The sequence below is a fragment of the Magallana gigas genome, chromosome 7, assembly GCF_963853765.1.
Source record: "Magallana gigas chromosome 7, xbMagGiga1.1, whole genome shotgun sequence".
NCBI classification, from domain to species: domain Eukaryota; kingdom Metazoa; phylum Mollusca; class Bivalvia; order Ostreida; family Ostreidae; genus Magallana; species Magallana gigas.
This window is the reverse complement of record NC_088859.1, coordinates 36,310,042-36,331,707: the sequence shown is the minus strand read 5'-3', so window position 1 is coordinate 36,331,707 and position 21,666 is coordinate 36,310,042. Positions and strand designations below refer to the sequence as shown.

The 21,666-nt window shown below is 34.2% G+C and overlaps 1 protein-coding gene across 5 annotated transcripts in view; it reads right to left on the bottom strand.

The window, feature by feature from the left end:
• The window catches only part of LOC105325412 (potassium voltage-gated channel subfamily B member 2), a 40,454-nt gene extending 20,861 nt beyond the window's left edge, over positions 1 to 19,593 (bottom strand). For 2 of the 5 annotated variants that reach the window (XR_004598460.2, XM_011424953.4), the window contains exons 1-2: positions 18,710 to 19,593; positions 13,374 to 13,409 (exon numbers count right to left, since the gene is read on the bottom strand). Coding sequence is in view for 3 of the 5 variants with exons in the window: in XM_011424953.4 (XP_011423255.3) it covers positions 13,374 to 13,409; positions 18,710 to 18,804 (131 nt within the window). In the remaining 2 variants the exon portion in view is untranslated. Of the gene's footprint in view, positions 1 to 6,234; positions 6,349 to 12,440; positions 12,602 to 13,373; positions 13,410 to 18,709 lie in introns of those variants that run through there. The other 3 variants (XM_034458204.2, XM_034458207.2, XM_066065220.1) reach the window with 3 other exon arrangements.
• Positions 19,594 to 21,666: the final 2,073 nt, after the last annotated feature.

Genomic DNA, 21,666 nt, shown 5'->3' with positions numbered 1-21,666 from the left:
CTTTCATCTCAAATAAAAGAAAATTGCTCTATTGAAAATAAGAACCTACGAGCATGTCTGTGGAACCGCAGATGACTATACATGTGGAGGAGAGACAGCCCAATGTAGAACAACGAACTTGAATGATCTTCAGAAACAATACAGAACGCCACTACTTACACCACAATACAATCCTCTTCAATTTAATGTAATCTTCATCAGCACAATGCACACAGTTGGTGCACAAGAGAAGAGAATTATCTAAATTATGCATAGAGCATCTATCTAGTGATTGTATTAAATCTTATTGATGCTTCCGAACTCTCAGAGCGCTCAGAAAGTAGGCACGCTATCGACACTAAATTGAATTTCTTTTTTTTTCTTTTTTGGTGAAGAACGGCAGATATCTTGATACTGTGTACGTTGATACGAGAGTGAAGAATTGAAGAATCGTTGTGTTGTATTATTCATCCGAAGACTCGCGGTCTATCAAACCAGAATCAACGTTTTATTGATATGTACGTGCATTCGCCATTCTGAAACTTGTAAAAAATAAAATAAAGCTTGCTTCTCCCTCTTCATCGTGGTCAACAGTCATCAATGACAATCTACTGTAGCTATATGTAGACATTACAGCGGTACAATTAACATAATAAGATTCTTGAGAGTGATTAAAGAAATGTTTTCTAGTGTGATAACATTTTAGAGAGAAAATTATTATGAAAATCAAACCTACCCACTGGTTGTCAGGGAGACTTTTATTACCGAGTAGATGATATGAATTTTAACGCATAAACTGCACACCATTCGGTACGCAACCAATGAGATGTTTCGTACGATATTTCATTAATCAGCAGTTGCGTTCATCGTCTGAGGTACAGCAGCGGAAACGAGAGATAATAATGGCTACTATCACATTTCACAAATATACAAGATACTTAAATGTATACTTTAGTAAAATCAGGGTGTTTTTAGACTTCTTGTTAATATAGTTCAGTAAAACCATGAGGATTTTTGGTATCTGGGGTGTATTCGTTTGCTACCTCCGGAACTGGTCCAGGATATCTCCAGAGTCTGTCTGCTATTTGGAAAGTAGACAACGGAGATCTACCGGAGATCTCCAAACTACTGTACAAACGAACAAATTATGATTACTCTTGCAGCTCAACCAAACGAATACACCCCTGCTTTGGAAGCGAGGATGAAATATTTTTCAATGCATGATTCACTGCAGCTTTCAGACAATGTCCATGAAGCACAAAAGATTCATTGCTTTGTGAAAAAATATACTACTCTTCTAATTGACAAGCTCACAAATATCTTCTGTCTTCCCTACGAGGAACTCGTACGACATGCAAGAAGCAGTAATGGGTTGTTTCCACTATTCCTTTGTGGTTTATAAATGTGATTTAACAAAGCAAACTGTGGCCGCGTTGGAACTCTTGCTGTAGGGGTATTGACTTGCAAACAGAAATATTCTGGAATTGCTATTCCATCTTAATATTTCAAACAAAATGGTTAGCTACACTGCTCATGTATAAAGCAGATCTGCAATGTAATCAACTTACAAAGTGTCTGGTTATCAGCGACCCAAAGCTTATCCTTTAGATCTATTCAGCGACTAAATGAAATTTTGCACTTCCCCAAACATGCCAATACAGTTTTGTCGCATTAGCAAATGTGAATAATTTTGTGTCAGACTCGATTAGTTGGATATCTTATATTATTACACAGGAGCAATATAATGTTTAATACAATTAGCAAACGTCTGTCAATTTATGCAGCAATAATGACCAGCTGTAAATCCCGGGATCTTGATTTACACGTGCAAAAAAAAAAAATGCAAAAATTGCATAACTTCACAGTTTGAAAAAAAAGATTCAATGCTCGATTGTTATTTAACCTCCTTTCGAGGATATTCAAACTATATCAAGACGTACCACCTACCGATATAACTCTTTCGTGAAAAACACTCACAGTCGGTCAGAGTTCTGTCATGTTCAGTACAGCTTTTCTGAAATCGTCTTGATTCATATTATAAAGTTTTATACTACACACAGGTTCGTCTGAAGAAAGAACAATTTCTGCTCACCTTGCCCTCTGCGAGGAACTCTAAATCTGTCCAAGTCAAGAATTACAGAATGTACATCTGAATGATACGTATTTATCAGATGCTGGCTAGTCGGGTCAGAAATGGACCTGGTAATTGAATGAGGGGTATTGACCAGATATCGAGGGGTCAACCTCTTTCACGAAGGGCTTTCCCGGGATTAATAAGCCAAATATCAAAAGTCACCACAAAGCAAAACCTAAAATATTATTCGCTGAAATTTCATCCTTGTCGGTCTGAGCTTAATTATCTCTTTTTGGGGTTCATTTTTCACAATGAGAGAGAGATAGAGATACAAAAAGAAATGGGAGAAGATACAGAGGTCGTTGATCGATACATGTACATATATCAATAAATAGTCAAAATGACAAGATTTGATTGAAAGCAAGAAATTGAGACTACACGGTTCCTATTCGACTTGAATGTGTTTCAACTAATCAATTAAACCTCAATGAAATAAAATGGCGATTTCTTGAAATGTAGCGTATAATTAAATAGAACATCATTGTCAAATGCATATTAAAATGGCATTTTAATCGACAGAAAAGAAATGAGAATTATTTATTCATCAGTATTGAACATTGTTTCGACAACCATCATATGCAACAAATCGTATTAGAAATCATTGACATTCAAAGCAAAATTTCAACTTAAAGATTTTTGGTATAAATAAGGAAACCTTTAAAGAACTAACATAGATCATCAATGAAAGGAACAATTGGAAAGGATCTTCCGTCTTATTTATTGGCTGAACTAAAACTACTTCCTCATTAAACCAAAACGTAAAAAACCAAAAAAAGTATATCAATAGGTTATCGAGACAATTGCATGGGTTGTGTCAAGATTTTGAGAGAGGAGTGTGAAGTGAACATCTGTACGTACATGCGTTTGACATGCATTCTAATAAACAAGTGCAAACCCAAAATACTTGTATTCTAAAGAAAAACCACCATATTTACATGAAGTAGCAACTGAAACTTTTGTACCAAAATGTCAGTTAACAGTTAAATTGTCGGGTTTTTTTTTAATTTATTGTAATTAACGATCTATTGGCAGTTTAGAAGAACTTATTAGAAATTTTTTTTATCTCTTAGTAAAACCTCATTTACCAAACGTATAATGCTTGATTCTTAAAGAAATCCACTTGCTCACCGATAAATACCAACTCAGTCTAAATGGCCACAAACAAGACACATTGCGGCAATATTTATATATATTTGTATACGAGAGTAATGTGTCTGCGCACTAATACATATAGATATATCTAGCATTGTTCATGTAGCGGAGATGTGAACTTTGGTCGAATAAACCATTCATAACAATTACAGATTATGGCAGGGATCATAATTCATTGGCCGATTATTGATACCGACTGAGGAGGGTCGATCACAACCGTTTATATAGATACAATGAATGGTCTGGATGTAGGGAGACTGTGACAGCGGATCGGGATCGATATTCTGGACAGAATTAAGTAGCCCTGACAATGATGGACGGCAGAACCTAATCACTCCTGTTATGCCATGATTTCAATTATTATATTGATGATGACGAATCCACAAGCCACGCTGTCAGAAAATAAACAAAAATGTCGGTAAGAGGAAAAGATCTATAAATTAGATCAATCAGAATTGTAACATATTCATTTTTGGAAATGCAATGCAATTGGTTTCAAAGTCGATTTTTTGGTTGCAGTCTAAACGTTTAAAAAATATTGTTTGAATTATATGTTTATGCAATAATTACTAAGCAAAACCTCCAAACATATTCAAATAGAGTTAACTTCGATCTTTAAAATGTTAGAAAAGAATGTTATCCGAGAAGTAAAACAACAATAATCAATCAATCAATCAATCAACAATTCAGTTCCAACAAAAAAACCTTCGCATGAGATTAAGGTGGCTCTATACACCCACAGTTTATTGCAATTTTCAAAAGAAGACCACAAAACATATACTTATCAAATATTAAAATGATGATAGGGATAATATAGGTATTTTTAAAGATTTTTTAAATGTTTTTCCGTGTTTTTGTAAAATAAAATTTAAAAAGTTAACTATTAACAAATTGAGAGAAAATTTTTTGTCATATGATGGATAATTCCTTCGGACATCTAAAAAAAAAATATTAAACTTCTTAACATTTAAAAATGTTATTTTTGCATTTTTTTAGTATTTCCCCAAAACATAATTTTTCATATTTTCTTACTCTGTTCACAAATCATCTGAAAAAGCTGCTTGATGTTATGAGAAAATATATTTTAATAAATGTGACATAAAAAAAATTGAATGAAAATCATTGCAAATAAAAACAAAAAATATTTCAAATTCTATTTGGTTTGAAAGTTCCTCGGGTAAGAGTTATCGTTCCTAAGTCCCAAGGCCCAAACACATTGGGGACTTTTCATTTCTTAGTTGAAGAAAATTTCCTAATTATCATTTTGGAATTATAAATACATACATATTTCATTAAAGGCCTATATAAGTGAATATATTCACATTAATGCAAAACTAAATCAAATAAATAAAGAGGAAAATTAACTAATAGGACTTATGTATCCCACCCTGAGAGAAATTCAAAGCCGACCTCCCATCCCCTTAAGGTGGTAAGGAACATCTGTCGATATTAATGACTTTCACCTGTTTAGAATTTTCTTTAACAGTATTCCACCCAAAAATACGTTTTAGAAAATTTTGGAAGGTTAAAATTTTTATCGCCCTCAATGGGATTCGAACCCATGATCTACTGGTTTGAAGTGAACCCACTAACCCACTGCGTTTCGCTGTAGTATGTCAATGATGGGAAAAAACTATTTAAAAAAATATGCTTGATTATATTGTTTATTTCGATAAATAATACGACACAACGTGAAGGTGTCACATACCACATTACTTGTAAGTAATGAATTTTCCAATTATGAAATTCAATCTATTCATTTAACAAATTTTTCAAAAGAGCGGTCTCCACACAATTCGCCTCAGTTTAAATCAGCCAGTACCGGAATTTCATGCTTCCAGATTTACTTTTTAGCGCACTACGTCATCAAAAAGTGGTGTATAGAGCCACCTTAAATTACCAACATTTCTTTCAGTCGCTCACGTCCAGAACAAGTAATGCATGCCATACATAGTGAAAACATCGCTTAACCATTTCGTGTCTGATTCCTCAATTATTTTTACTTTATTGGAAGCGTGTGCATGCTTATGGGCCTTGAAAGGAAACATTACAATCTTTTTAACGTTGAATTGTAAGATCCAATAAATTTTGGTGAATTTATTTGCGAATAGCACGACTGCTATATGTTCCAGATTGCAACAGTGTGTAGTAGATCCAGAAGAAATCGCGGATGAAGTCTGTATATTCTAATTGTGTGAGTTGAACGCATTCTCAGTCTGTATCTGTTCGTATTTAATTACTCATCAGACAAGCCAAGGAAGGCTTTCTTAATTCACCGCTATTGATTGGAGCCATCATGATGGTCCCTAATGCGCCTTGATATAAAGCAGCGACATATTACTCTTTTTCTGGACATACTCGGTCTATACTCTATGTGCCTTCCGTGACAGTAACGATTAAAGAACCGATAGAGAAATAAATTTGATTATTTCTATTAAGGAGATAATTTACCATATCGAAATATGTAAACGTTGTTGGGCATTGTTGGAAACAAAGCCATAGGATACACAAAGAATTGATATCAGTCCCGTTTAGACGCATTGTCCCATATTCATTTCTTTCTATTATGGTTTTGTTGTGCTAAATACAACATGAGGAATTACAAGAACAAGACAGAAAAGTGAAACTTGCAAAAGCGATAAAAGCTTTTCGGATTTCTCTACTCCCCTTTGTGGGTTTTAATTACACACATGCAAAGAACAACGACATGTCCGTCTTTGTAAAATTAGAAATAAATTTTCTTCGGGGATAAAAAAACAGCGTGTTTCTCAAGAACGCTGAGCACTATTGGATCAGTTCGGGATATCATATAGACGAACAGATACCCCGGGGACCGAATTTACTCGGCTCAAAAGACAAATCTGAAAAGGTCGCGAGAGGCGGTACTTGACATCTTTTCCCAGGGTAGCGCTTATTTACGGAGAAAAAATTGATTTTCTGCATTAAAACCAAAATGAAAATCTACATACCGCTTTTTCTTGGTTCTATGCCCCGATGCAATCAATAAATTAGACGGTGTGTCTTAGAAAACATCTTTAGTGGCATCACCGAGTTGGCAGTGAATAGTTTGTTCAATACTTTGGCTATAAAGCACTGAGATATATACAGTCCATGACTCCAAGAAATAAGACAATATCCTCAAAGGTGAAGCGATCGTTCGAACATTTCGATTGATGCTTTATATTCAAAGAAATGAGACGACGATCTTTTTATATGAACCCAGGCACGAGGTTGAAGTGTTTCTTTGTCTGTTGTAATAGTTTTGAGAGACTAGCTGTATACGTAATGATTTTGAATTATAACTCGGGTTAATTACACGGTGATAAATGATAAACCGCATACCCTACACTTGTTAGGCTGTCTGAAGTTTACTGCGTAAAATTATTGCCACTTTGTTTCTATTTTTGGAAACGAATGGTCTATCTGAATCTAAACATATATCTTCAACAAGCTATTTGTAGAATTGGTGTTGAAAATAGAAACAAGGCGCTATCTTTGAATGACGTAATCAAAAGAAATTAAAATCCAACCCTGACTATATTTTTCCAATGTTTGAAACACAAAAAAGAACCTTTACAATGTCATAGCTGGTTCACATTTCACCAATGATTCCATCAAAGCAAATTTGTTTTTTGTAGACGGTATTACAGGACAGCTTTTCATCGACATATAAAATATTTTCCAGCTTTCGACACAATATGGGCTGAATTTAAGAAATAAATTTTTTGCTGCCAAAAAAGTCCTTTTTTGATAGTTCTAAATGTAATTTAAGGAAGGAGTCTTCTCATTATCAAACATACTTCTTATAATAAGAAATTTTGACACAGTCAAACAGATCATATTACCAAATGATTCTATCAGTTTAATCAAATTTGACCTTTTTGTTTTCGCATAAAGGTCAAGTCAAGGTCACAACCTTTTTTCTCAACGTAAAGGATGATAAAAATAAGTGTAGCTCTCTGTAGTTCTGTAGACATTTGTTTAAAGCTGCTTGGTCCGATTTTTTTGTAATTACATTATCAAATTTTTTTTCAGACAAATCATTTATCTTAGAAAGTTATGGACTTTCTCCTATTTACACCAGAAGAATCAGTTTCCTTACAAAGTTAGAAATATTCAAAATAAATAAAAATAATTTCTCTTTGGGCAAACGAAAAAACAAACCAAAATGCATCACGCGAATGTTTAGAAAAGGAAACCGCTTGGTTTCGTCCCCCGAATGATTGGGGTTATTCAACCCGCATGCTATGCATCGATTGTAAAGAAAGCAGACTTTAGAAATATTAGCGAACAAAACGTACACATGTTTATTTGTAATCTGTCTGATCATGTCGACCTTTATTTAAAGAGATGTCAAATTCGTAATACAACAATACCCGTTTCGTCGTCAGGGGTGAAATTTAACATGAGGCGAAATAACGCGGTACCTTTTAATGTCGTTTGTTTTGTTAGCAAATTTTGTACGTATTTTTCTTCATTGAAATTTAGCATAATGGACGGGTAAAACTACTGCAATGTCTATTATTATACATATACTAAGCATAGCTATCGTTTAAAAGCGTGCATAAAATTTGATATAAAATCGGACAAAGCAGCTTTAAGATTTGAAGATTCTAATCTTTGATGAAATCATAGACTATCAGAATGTCTATCAGCTTAATATACTACTAAATTGGAATAAATATTTATACTAAAATTGATATTGCTTAGCCCGCATTTCCTCTAATTTTCTTAAATTTTGAAGAAATTTTGATTATTTTTTTATGCTTCCAATAATAAAATATTTCTGATATTTATTTATTATGAAGACTTTATATAAAGATATCAATTGACAGAAAAGCTAATATATTGACTGTTTTACAAGAGAGAAAAACTGATTTTAGTGATCTTTTTCACCAAAAAATCAATGTATAGAATGGGCGCTCAAAAAAGCTTATAAAAATGTAATTTGATAGGCAAATCATATTCTAAAAACATATTCTGAAACTCAAGTATCATATCATTAGTTCACATTAGTAAAAAAAATCCAACATTAATGTTACTGTTTTTAAAATGCTAAAACAGACTCATTAATCTGCAGCAATTCTGAATTGTGAAACGTGTTATTTTCTTACGCCAATATTACGCCAAAAATATAGTCCTTGTTAGATTCTAAACATTGATTACCTTTTTCCATGCCAAGTTGTATGATAGTATAAAAGAAAGAAAAATATACTATTTTGATTTCCTTTCATCTTGATTTAATGAACAATTAATTAAATTTACGTTTGACAAGTCGAAAACCAGAAAAGACTCCTTCCTTAAGACACTTTATGACAGATAACAACACATATTTATCAGAAGACAGAAATAAGTATGGAATACATGGCGAACTAATTATTGTATTGGACGATAATGATGTAATTTTGGTTCAGTAAGTCTTTCTATATAGTTTTCCAACAAAAACATACACAACAAATGTTAATAAACCATAATCAGGAATTTCGTTTTGCCACTGAGTTTGACAATTATTTTAAAATCAAAATTTCCAACATAAAATAGCATCTTGTGTTATTTATCAGTTAATTAAATGTATATTGCTATGACTAGAGGATTAGATTTGGACCCATTATGACCCTCTTATGTTCTCTGAACAAAAATCATAAGCTACTTTGTGTATTGAGACACAATCTACAATTTTACCTTTAGATTAAGATAAACGACAATAGCCAAGATGACAGTTTCCTCTATAGCATTGAATCGTGATTTTTTGAAGTATACACTCTCATAACTGCAGCGGTGTGTGCATACAAATTGAGTAACGCGCGTTAGCGCGTTATGAAAATTTGTATGCACACGCCGCTGCAGTTATGAGAGTGTATACTTCAAAAAATCATGATTTAATGCTTATATTTACATTTTTTAACTTCTTGCCTCGTCTGCAAATGTGATTCATACCTTAAAATTCATATCTTATCCTATGGGTAAGTTAATATTAATGGAAGAGCCACGGTAACAGCCACAAGCGTGAACTTTGATTTTCGCTTGCGACGTTGCAGTTTACAGCGTTCAACGTTTGTGACGTCATAATAAAACTCGTCAATTTGACCTTTGACTACTTGTTGCATTTAGAGGCGTTTGAAGATCACAGAATTTAATGGAAAAACACAGTAGAATGTAAATATATGGATTTAGGATTGTTAAGTTCCCTCAATATTCTCTTTTATTTTGATTGATTGCATTAGTTGTTGTTTTTTCTTTTCTTTATTTTCTTTTTTTTTGTTTTGTTTTTTTTTCATATTTTCTTTGGTTTTCCGATAGCATCTTAAATATAATTGCATTTACAAAATAGATCATTGAGTTGATAAAATCACTATTCGAGTGTGTTTTCTGCACATGCAGATTATGGTTGAGCGGGGTAAAAATAAAATTACTAAATATTATGTTTAAATGTTTGCCATGGTATAACGAAAATTCATGTAATTAACGTCATCACTTTGTGCAAATCTAGCTGAAAAGCAGAGACGGCCAGTCACGTGTTGAAAAAAAAAACTGTTTTGAACAAAATAACAAAGATGAACAAGGCGTGTAAATTGGGTATCACAGAAAAATTTAAGAAAACTCAATTCATGGAACATCTTTTTCTCAAAAATTTGTTCTCGACGACGCATATTTTAACAAAGTTTAAATTTTCAGCACTTTGGTAAGTAAACTGATGTTCCAAAATGTGTAATTTATTGGGCTTCACATATCTCGTTCTAAAAGTGGGTCTTAATTCTATGTTTTTATTTCAATATATTTGAAGTAGATTTAAAATTAAATCGAAATAAAAAGTATAGTGATGACCCACTGTACATCAAAATTTTATTTTGAAAAACACTATTCATATTTTCTTTTCTTTTTTAAAGCAAGAAAAGGGGGTATTCCTTATATGCTATTGGAATGATCTAAACACAGTTCAGCTAATGTTTTTTATACAGGTATGTTGAAATTTTATACGTTGAAACCAGTAGGTATTTTCTCCGACTTTTCCCCCAATGTGTTTTATAAAAATCCATAATTGTAATAAAATGGTATCTATTTTTTGGCTACATGATTTGCTGTATCAAAATGTTGAATAGAGGGCATCACGAGTCAACATATGCGTGATTATCGATAAAAGAGAGACTACTCGATAAGCAGACCTGATATGCGAGTCAAACGTATTTAACAATTTTACAAACAAACAAAACATTTGTTTCTGAAAATCAAAATGAAGGAAAGACTAAAGTTGCATCCATATACCGTATTCCAATTTATTCCTTGACGTAGACAAGATGTATTTCTTAATTTTCAACTTGTAATCAATGGTTTTGCAATTATGGGATCGGTTATATCACAGTCAAATCAACCACCTGCATGTATACATGTATCAAACGGGTTCCCATGCAGCACATTTCTTTAATTTCAAGATCTGCGCTAACTTTGAGGTATAGGAGCCTGATGACATGATGCGTTGAGGTAAATTCATTTTACATGTGCATACGTGCTGTATATTAGAGGAATCTTACGTTGGTTGGTGCGAGATCGACGAGTTTCATGGGAGACGGTGAAAGGGGTCATGAATCAAGATGGTAATCTTGTGACAATCAAGCCAATCAATCCGTATTAAGATCATTCCTCGTTATACTTGAAAATGCGTGTACAGCAAACATATGGTCAGTCATAAATACTACTCTCGTCAGTAAGACCCTAGGTGAACCAAATCCTCCCTAGCTAGCTCGCAGGTTACAACCCCTTATATAAAGAGGAAACGAGTGTGAACATAAAATGTCACAGAGTCGTGATATTTCTGTTATTTTTCGACTTGAGACATATATAAGGGGTTGATAACGATAATTAACAAAAAAAAATTTTTTTTTGATTATAGAAACAAAAAAAGTTTGGAAAGGGGAGGGGGGTAGCGCACGGTCCTGTCCACTAGCACCTGTGGACATGACAAGCTTATAGCAAAATTTCGTAAAGCCCCCCCCCCCCCCCAACCCATGCAACCCCCATCCTCCCACACTTAGAGTACTTAGCAAATTCTTGTAAAATCTCAGGGAGAAAAATATATAACGTCAGGTGCCTGTGATAATATTTTCATATCAAATTGGTGTACACTAATACAAATACTGACTGACTAATGACGTAACGAGATATTTATATCTGAAGAAAAGACCTTCAACACTGCGTTTGAATCATCTCTCTTATTAAAATTTCTTTAAGGTGGTAAGGGACACCTGTCGCGTGATGTTAATGTGGATAAAAGTATATTATAATCGAAATACTTTCATCGTTTATAATTTTCCAGTCTTACAAAATTTGATCAAAAATTAAATTTTGAAATTTTTTGGCAAGGTAAAAATTATAAAAGCCTCAGTGGGATTCGAACTAATGACATACAGAAACGTAGATAACGCTCTGACCCCTTGTACTACGCTGTTAGGTTTGGGACAGAAAAATATTTAAAACTATTATTGATTTTTTGTTGTTGCTTATTTCGATATGAAGTTCGTCCCAATATGAAGGTGTCACATACCACCTTAAATTAACAATTTTCTACCTTTTCTTAACATATTCGAGCCCGACTTATAAATCTGCAAAGTTTAAATGTCAGAGAGTGAGGATGTTCACAGAGGGAGGTAGAGATAGCAATTAACATACACTGATTCCTGAAAGTGAGCTCGTTTATCCACTTCAAACTGCTACACTCTGAAGGCATGCATATACTCCCGTTTTGAGTCTGTGTGCGCTGAATTTTATCGCCAAACGTAGATACAGGAGAAAAAGAATTGCAAGCATTTTTGAAGTCGATAATATTGGAGCAAGTGAGATTCTATATAATTACAGAACGTAACCATAATTAAGTAACAACAAATTAAATATATGATACAGGGTATCATTGTACAATGTACAAAAGCAATGATAAGTACAGGGTGTCCCAGAGTATCTGGTACCATTTGAAATTCGTATAAATGGAATAATGTAAAACTATGACATGAATATCACAATAGACTGCTGTAGATATACATGATAATAACAATCACAGTCATGTGTAACCTGAACTACTCTTGTATTTCTATTTTCCCTGAATAAAAGAAATAAACATATTAAATCTATACCATAGTAAACCTGCCACATGTCACATGACATCGGTGAACGTGCTGGCACTCACCTTAGCTGAAATCGAACTTTCTTCGTTTTCATCTCTGACTCCCGGCGAGAAGGAGACAGGCATTGTACGTCGATGGTTTACCTGACCGGAACGCAATTCGTCAGATACAGAGATCGAGTGATGGGAGGCCCGCCATTGTACAGCCGTGTCATGTGATAACCGCTCACCAAATATAAACGCTTAACCACCGTAAGGATTTCATTAGATATTGATAGAAAAGTTAAACGTTAATAGCTTAATAGGACTGATGGTCTCAGATAGAGAGAACGAAAGAGAGAGAGCGAGAGAGAGAGAGAGGGAGGTAGGGAGAGAGAGAGCTGGTTGGTAATTAGGTTATGTAAACCATTACATTCTATATTTCTTAATATATGTAATGACGTCTAATGACGCCTATTGTAACATAGTTGCTCAATATCTTAAACAAAATTATCAAACGCCAACAAGTTACGTAATTCTATTGCTTTCTGATTGCTGCAGCTGCTGTATCGCGTGCGCTTTCTAACTCCCCCGCTCGTGCCCTCAGATTTATGTAATTTAGTCTCAGTGCCTTGCTTTTATCTTAAATCCCTATTTTTGAACAACAGATGGACCCCTATTGAATACCGATTTCCCCTTTATTTTATTCACACGGGAAGATTTAATCGAATACTGTGGTTTCATTAATTTTTGTGGGTATCAATTTTCGTGGATTTTCTAAAAACCACAGTTTCAAGGATACGTAATTTCGTGGCCAATGATACAATCAATACAAAATGTTAGTTGAAATTGAACTTCAATGAACATTTAATTTCGTGGATCAACTTAACAACGAAATCCACGAAAATTGGTATTCAACGAATATTGATGAAACCACAGTACACGCTTACATGCTAGAGTTATCTTTCGTGAGCCAAGCAAGAAGTTAAAAAAAAAAAGACGTTAATCGATACTTACGCATGCGTCGAGCTGATGGGGGCAGAAGACATTCGTCTGAAATAAACAAAAAGAAAAAAGTTAATTAGTGTAATATATTTATCTTTATGCATTGGATTTTCCAGCGGCAAGTAAACTAACTTAGGCATTTAAGGAGGCTGTGTGGTCAACAAGTTAACCATCAGATCTTCCTTAAAATTTTAGATATGATTTGTTAAGCTATACACTATCATTTAATAGAGAAAAAATCCACATATTAAGCTGAGAAAATTTGATTACTTTGCTATATTTTTATACAGAGCTCTTCTTTTTAAGGAGATTAATATAATTGTAAAATGGCCAAGATCACCCAGCCCTCTTAATCACGCCAACAAAAAGAATATTTTAAATACAATATACGAGTCTATTCAACCAATAATTATATCTGTGATATTTGAATTTCTTTATTTATAACACTTCTGTGGCGTGATTTCATATTTAAATCCTCGGAACACTCCCATTTTCAAAACTAATTTCCTAATAGTTTTTTGAAAGGTGTATTAAATTTTTATTTTTCAAAAACCAGTGTAGGTATAACGTTTACATTTACCCTGCGAAAGATGACCATTTTCAGTGCAAGGACGGACACTGTATACCACTTCCCTATATTGTGGATGAAACCTTCTACGGTATAAACCAAAAAGGCGTCAATAGAAGCAAGCTGACTGATATCCCTTTCGTCTGTTCTCTTCTCTCTTTATCAGACATAGCTAATGACTCGTGGTGTCAGAAATGAAAGCCCCTCCAATCGGCTAGGGGCTTGTTCCAGTCCTCGGACAACGAATTTGAAACCTTTCTTCACCAAACACGGGCTTGTTTGATGAATCGATTTGATTCAGTACCAAGAGACATCGAGTATAAACGGATTGGGTATAATTGCAACACTCAGCAAACTTGCCCGCAAATCCCTCGAGTTAAAACCGAGACATTTGTTCACTTTGTTATCTGACATTATACTGGGGAGTTAAAAGTAAGAAGTACTAGTATATATTTCAATGTTAGCGCGTTCGTCGTATAATTTGTCTGAGGTGCTGGTACTTAGAGAGAAAACTGATTAACATGATAGTCTTGTAACGGCCCGTATCTTCAGTCGTCTTAATCAACATCAATAAACTGACCAATCAGACTTGTTGGTCTTCTTGTTATCTGTCCAGTTCCAGCACTGCAGCTGCAGGCATCCAGTGTAAACAATCTCAGTACCTTGATTAATGGGCTCGTGTAGATCTTATTATTTCTGTTTTCATGGCCAATTATCATTTAATTGCATCTTAAGTAATGGGATGCCAAATACAGAACCATTTAATGCGAAAAGTATTTCTTAAAACTAAGCATTACATGCATGAATTTTGTTTTTTCGTTGTTGTGTATTGAATTTTGAAAATCCACATAAGAAAGAACAAGTGCAATGGTGTTTCTAAGGTGTTGCTTCACAGCTTTGTTATTGATATCGCATCTTACACCTGAAGGTAAAATAGTTAATAACGACGCTCTCTTGAGGAGTTCTTGCAAACTGGCTGATAATCGATCTAAGATTATTCCACAGGTCTCTCAAAATGTATCTCTTGTGTCAACAAAATATAGGAGCAAGGTTTATTTCTCGACAAAATGAGGTTTCTTTATTACGTAACCAGAAGTACAAGATATTGAACTTGACAAGCCGTACGTTTCTGCATTCGTGATCTCCAATAAAAGTCTTTCAAAATAACACAGCTTGCAAAGGATCATTATTTACATCTGAAGAAGACGTCGTCACGGAGAACCAACGGCCGAAGTCCTTTACCGTTCCTGATTATATGCTACAGGTTAAATCAACAGCATCTGAACGTGTTCGTTTCTTGTTAGATGAATTTTCCTCTGAATGGTATGGAAGCATAAAGAACATGTCATTTGTTAATATAATTAAAACATTTGACATGAATCTTATTTTATATCCGCGCCTTTAATGGTTTAATGTAACATGAGTGGTCTTCCAGAAATTTATGTCTTGCATGGATTAAAAGTCTTAAAATGTCAGCGCACTTCAAATGCATTTTGTGCGGGAGATGTTTTTTGGGGGGTAAAATCGATGATTCTGAGCAAATGACAGAGATCAATATCCTACTAAAACAAATTTGACAGACAAATCGAGGAAACTTGAGGATAACCAGATTATTTTGAGATCATGCATTTGTAGCCAAGAAGAATTTAGAAAACCCCAAAAGACCAAGGCCATTTAATCGAATGTGTAAAGGTTGTTTATCCAACGCCTCATTTCTAATGTTTGTGGGGTTTTTTTCTTACCCCATCGGTGACACCACTACTATTTCAATGGTTGATTGAATTGTTGCTTGATTTTATTCTATATTTCACAGTAACCATGGTAAATTCTATTTACGATCTACAAGTATACAAATCGAACACGTTTGGGCAAAATTGCTCGAACGGCTAAAGCCCCTAAAACGTCATTTAGAAATTTGATTGTAACAAATGTCATTTATTTTGTAAATAATATAGTAATCCATTGTTTCATTCTTCTAAAAAAAAAACACCACCGAGTTGAATACAACGAATGTGAAGAAGGTTTATTCTAAATCGAACCTGCTTAGACGTCTATTTTTTTGGTTTAAATTTAGGCTATTAAAATCATAACTTTTGAAGCAGAGCAAAGCTTTAACAATGGTTTTCCAGTAGATGGCCCCACCAGATTTTTTTCAATAAACCCCGACACTGGTGTTTTCCGATTTTGGTTCAATAGTCTACAATGCAAATAAAATTGATAACGAATTGATAACATTACTATTCAAAATAAGTCAACACACGGCGTATATTTGATGAAGTTGTCGGCTTGTTGCATATACAGGTTTCACTGTTGGAAGATATGTTTAGTCGTTCTCCTTTAATATCCTGTCAAAATAAATAACGTGAATTGAATGCAGCGGAGTGAATGCTGTTCATCTTATTGGGTACAATTTGTTCCGGTTTGGGAAGCAGTATGTCCATCATTGAGTAAATTGGTGTGCCACGATTCTAAATTAAAGTCAGATGAACTTTTCACACTGGTCGTTTCTGCAATTGATCCCTTCTCTGAATTTACAACAAATGTATTTTAGTCACAGTGGCGGAATATTGTCATGATATAATCGAACATATATCCTCTTTTAGTAATTGTCCATTTATGAATTTTTAACCTTATTTGTTTGCCGGGCTCCTGAAGTGTCCTAATATACAATAATATATAATAGGAATTTAATTAAAAGTTGTGTATTAGATAACGGCTGTGACTTTGATAGAAAAATAATTTTAAAATCCAATCGTCGTACAGATATGTAACATGACCAAAAAAATCTATACAAACGGATTAAATTATCGGTGTATCGTTGGGGTCAAAAATAACTGAAATAAAATATTTTTTTTATCCTCAATCAATGACCAAATAGGACCAAGAGTATGAGTTGATTACACGAAGTCTATATCTAAAGTCCCTTGGTTACTTGATTTCCGACAAGTTTTTTATTTTTACAGTTTTGGTTATCACTTGGTGGAAAGCATCGTAAAATCTAATTCTATGCAAGCTTGTCCTTGAAAAATCAATATCAGTACCAATCAATACCAATCTACTTTGCTGGAAATAATAACTATTTATATTTTCTTTTAATTTGAAATGCGCCGTTATAATGTATGTCAAATATTTATACTGCTTAATTAAGTAAACAACATATAATACGAAACATCACAAAACCAGAGGTATTTTGTCATAATTGGTGTTGGTACCATGAGGAATCATTTGTAATCTAATTTTTTTTTTAACACAGGTCCTGTATCACAGTTTATATGTATTTGCTGACACATTAAAGGGGCATGGTCACGATTTGGGTCAAAAATTATTTTTCCAATTTTAATGTTTACAATGCTTCAGTACGGGATTTTAAATAGGTAACAAAACATTAAGTGTCATTCGTTGGATTATAAGCAAGTTACAGAGCCTGCAATTATTTGCTGTGTAAACAAACTTGAGCTTTTGTTTACATTTTAAATGATGAAGTGAAAATTCAACTTTACGACCTAAAATGAATGTGTTAAACGCTAGGAACTGTTTATTTATGCTTAATATGAATAAGAAGATAGACAAATCAGCTTGAAAAGATTTTTTACTGGTATATTAAACCTATGTAAACAAAAACAGGGCACGAGCCCTGTTTACATGACAAAGAATTGTGAGCCCTGTATCTTGCTTATGACTTTACGACTGACTCTCAAATTTCATTTGATCATTAGAAATGCTTTCCTAAAGCATTGTAAATAATGAAAACAGAAAAACAGAATTTGACCAAAATCGTGACCATCCCCCTTTAAGAGATAAGATTTTGGTAGGACCTTAAAATGAGGTCCAGTGATGATATAGAATAATTCAGCTACCAAAAACTAAAAAACACCGAGCAAAGGTTATAGTTGTGACCATTATATTAGAATAAAGGTGATATCTTGATGGGATGTTAAACAACAAAACAAAATCAAATGATATGTAACAAGCCAGCGTTGCCGGAGAGTTTCCGATCATTAAAAAACCTTTATATATAACAGCAAGAAACTTCGTTGCAAAATTCTGGAATGGGCTGTTAAACCCTTTCAGACCCGCGATGTATAACGAATGAACTGTGTTGTTCTCCGAGAATACGTTCCAGCGAAACAGTGAGTTTTTATTGAATTAAAGCTAAATACATACTTTGCAATATCTTGCTCATTAGAAGCATTGGCATGTTGTCGCTATATGTCGGGAACAATGAAGTGAACCCCGACATTATTGATAATGTATCGTATAAGCCGTATAATGCAATTTGTCTGTTTGATAATATGCTCCATCCGAGCCCATGGGTAACCAGGTTCGGTGGTGATTAGTGGCTTTGATTTTGATTGTATGCCCTTTAATTTCATTTCAAAGAAACAAACTCAGTAGGCTTGAACCAAAATTAAGAAAACAATATATAGGTATGATTATTCACAAATTCTTCAGAAATGAGTAGTTATTCTTTCGGTATTTAGTGGCTTTCATTTTGATCGTTTGAACAAAAATTAAGAAAACAATATACAGATTTTATATGAAAGCATTTTTAAAAGTTACAAATTCTACAAAAATGAGCAGTTATTTGTTAGTGATTGCTAGTATATTATATGGAGGGGCATATATCCAAAATTAAGGAGTGATATCTCCATTATTTTCAGTTTTCCGATAAATTGTTATAAATCAAGACAGTAACCCAAGAGTTAGCACTTACAAATTACTCGTATCATTTCTAGTTTTCTGATAATCTATCAGACAACAATAACGAAGGAGGTATTACCTGTAATGGTCGGCGGCCAGGGAACGTCGCCTGTGTTCGGAGATAATCCTCAAGTTCTCCAGTAGCATGACCTGTGCCTTGTCTGGGTGTTTCATCGTACAATCCGCTGCATGTTCCCCGGAAAAATTATTTGAATGTTGTTCTTCACTGTCCCAAATACCAATAATAAACGTGCGAACTCTGAAGCATTTATTGTCAGCTTCTCAACATACAGGTGACTCGCAATGTCCAGAGAAAACTATTCTTCAGTAAAAGTTTATTTGCATGGAGTCAACATTGTTTTAGACCAATTGTGTTTCGTCTAGTTGGAGCCATTTTTGGTTAGAAAGAAAAAATTCCACATCATTATGGCCAAAGAAATTTAATCTTCCCCATTTGTTGTTGAAACTAAAAAAGCTCAGAAATTAAACCATCGGATATCAACGCGGAAATCATGGAAACGGCTCCCAACCAACAGGTGGAACAATCACGGGTTGTCTCGTATATGTGTGGAAGCACTGAAGCTGTTATCTCTACATTGGCTTGGTCGTAAAAGTAGTACTACAGAAGCTGTGTACTAAAACATTTTCCAAAAGTGCCCTTCTGCTCGGTAAATCCCATTGATTCTTATTCTAGTTGAGACGAAGAAGCGTTTAAACAGACCTAACGCTACGCGCAGTAGATACAAAACAAGTCCCCGTAATCTGTTGCAAAAGATACTCGAATTGGATGCATTTTGTCAATGCCTAGTATTGTATATATGACACGCCTAGAGAACAACAGGGGTCACGTGTTCATAGATTAGAGACGTGAGCCAAAATCGGAGTGCTCAAGAATTGAGGCCAACCTTATAGCTGTAGGCCCGTGAGATTGCATTGGAATCTCAGCCTTCTGACCTTCCGGTCTTCGACGTCTTCATTGCGATTCTTCCTTTAGCTGTTAATTACTCGACGGAGCCAGGAGATATATATACCTGCGATAGTCATGGAATCTCTGAACCTTTTTTCTGTTTTACCGTATAAAACCAGTGACAGAGGCTGTGTAAAATACCTGTCCTCGTCGACTGTATATTGATTTGTTTCTATGGTTACCTCTTCAATATACTCGTTTTATGTAATATTAATACTTTAGTTAGTCGATCTATTTAATTTGTTGTTGTGGAGAAAAACTATTAGTTAGGATTTCAGTATCACATCGTTGTAACTCAGGTCCGCATCAACAATGTTGTTTGGTCATTTGGGTCTTTTTAGACTGATTCAATAATAGTTTCTATGTTGTCAAACAATGACATCGAAATGGTGTGTACAATGGATCATTGAGATGCAATTGTATCTTTAACTGATCTGTTGCATAGATCTTTTTTTATTCGGTGCTTCTCTTGGGAGAAAGGGATGTTTTCATACAAATTAGAATGATTTTTTAATTATGTCTGTTATAAAAAGGAAACATTATGGTTATTCAAATTCAACGTATTGTGATACTAGTAACCTGCATTTTTTTTTTATCTGATGACAAAAAAAATTGCCTTGGGGCATGGACAAGCTTGCAATGTTTTATCTTACAGACAAACACGGGGAAATTGATGATTTCATGAAAAGGTGCACTGTGATTGCATCAACATCTACTAGAAAAACATTAGTTGGTTTGTCGTGTACATAACATAAACAGTATCTGCTGTCATTCCGTAAACACACAATCAAAATACGGACTACTAGTATTTTATTTTTCTTAAAAATTCGAACGTTAATTTAGAAACTTCAGTGGACGTAATTCATTTTTTGCTTTCAGCTCAACGGCAAAAGAGAATTTGATTATCTTTTTTCATCCTTTTGGTTGCTTTTTTTGCATGAACTCTTGTCTGGTTTATTACATGGTAAATAAGACATACAACCTCTTTAAGTAAATGGTCTCGCATACTTTATATGGTAAAATCGCCACTCATTGAATCGTTAGCCTTCTGGAGAAAGATGTGCCTGAAATTCGAGTTCCGTTAGCAATAAAAGCATGTCAGAATAAGATAGGGCCAACATTACTGAAAATCTTCCGAATGACAGCTTCACAGCTAAAGTCCAATGACCGGCTGACGGTTGAGCATCCTTGTCTGATCATACTGTAGTAATGATCAAACTGAAGTCAGACTTTGAGAAAGGTGATATCTTCTCTCTGGTACAGTAGGTAATAATGTCTTTTCAGGAAAAGATGACATTCCCCTCGAGTTGAACTTGGTTATCTTGCACGCACATTGTAAGTACAGTACAACATTTTTTTTTCTGCAGGATATATTTTTCTCGGAATTGTGCGATATCGTCTAAGACACAAAAGAAACAAAAAGGAATGTGATATTAATCATTAAAAATCAAGCACGAAACACAGATACATATACGTATTTTGGAATTAAACGCAAAAAGAGTAACCCATCGAAAAAAGGCAGCAAAGCGTAACGGCCATGTGATCCTTTCTGAACAGTACCTGTAAATCGGAACTGTTCGATGGAGGCTGGGAGGCTAAGAGAAAATTCCATTAGATCCACCTTAAAACTCAAAAGACGATCTTTATAACCATTAACTTTTCATAAATGTATAAGAAAATCCAATTATTTTAGTTTAGAATTTTATGGATTTTGATTTATTTTATTTTCAACATAAGTTCTCTCTCAGGGAGTTTTAATCGTCTGAAAATGGCTATGACCTTCCAGTACTTATAAAGTACAATATTCCGTTCATACACATAAAGGAAATCCGCACTATATTATTCACTTATTTTGCGTTTTACAAAAACTTATTTTATAACTTATGCAAAATAATCATTTACGAATTTGGTCGTATTAAAGTTCATTCGTAAAACGCAGCTCAGCTTACAAAACGGGAACGATCAAAAGATAGCTTAGCACACCCTCATACTTCGTCCCAAACCACGGCTAAATTAAAGTACAATCCTCTCCCATCTAGAGGAGACAGCTATGCGGACTCCCAGTCTGA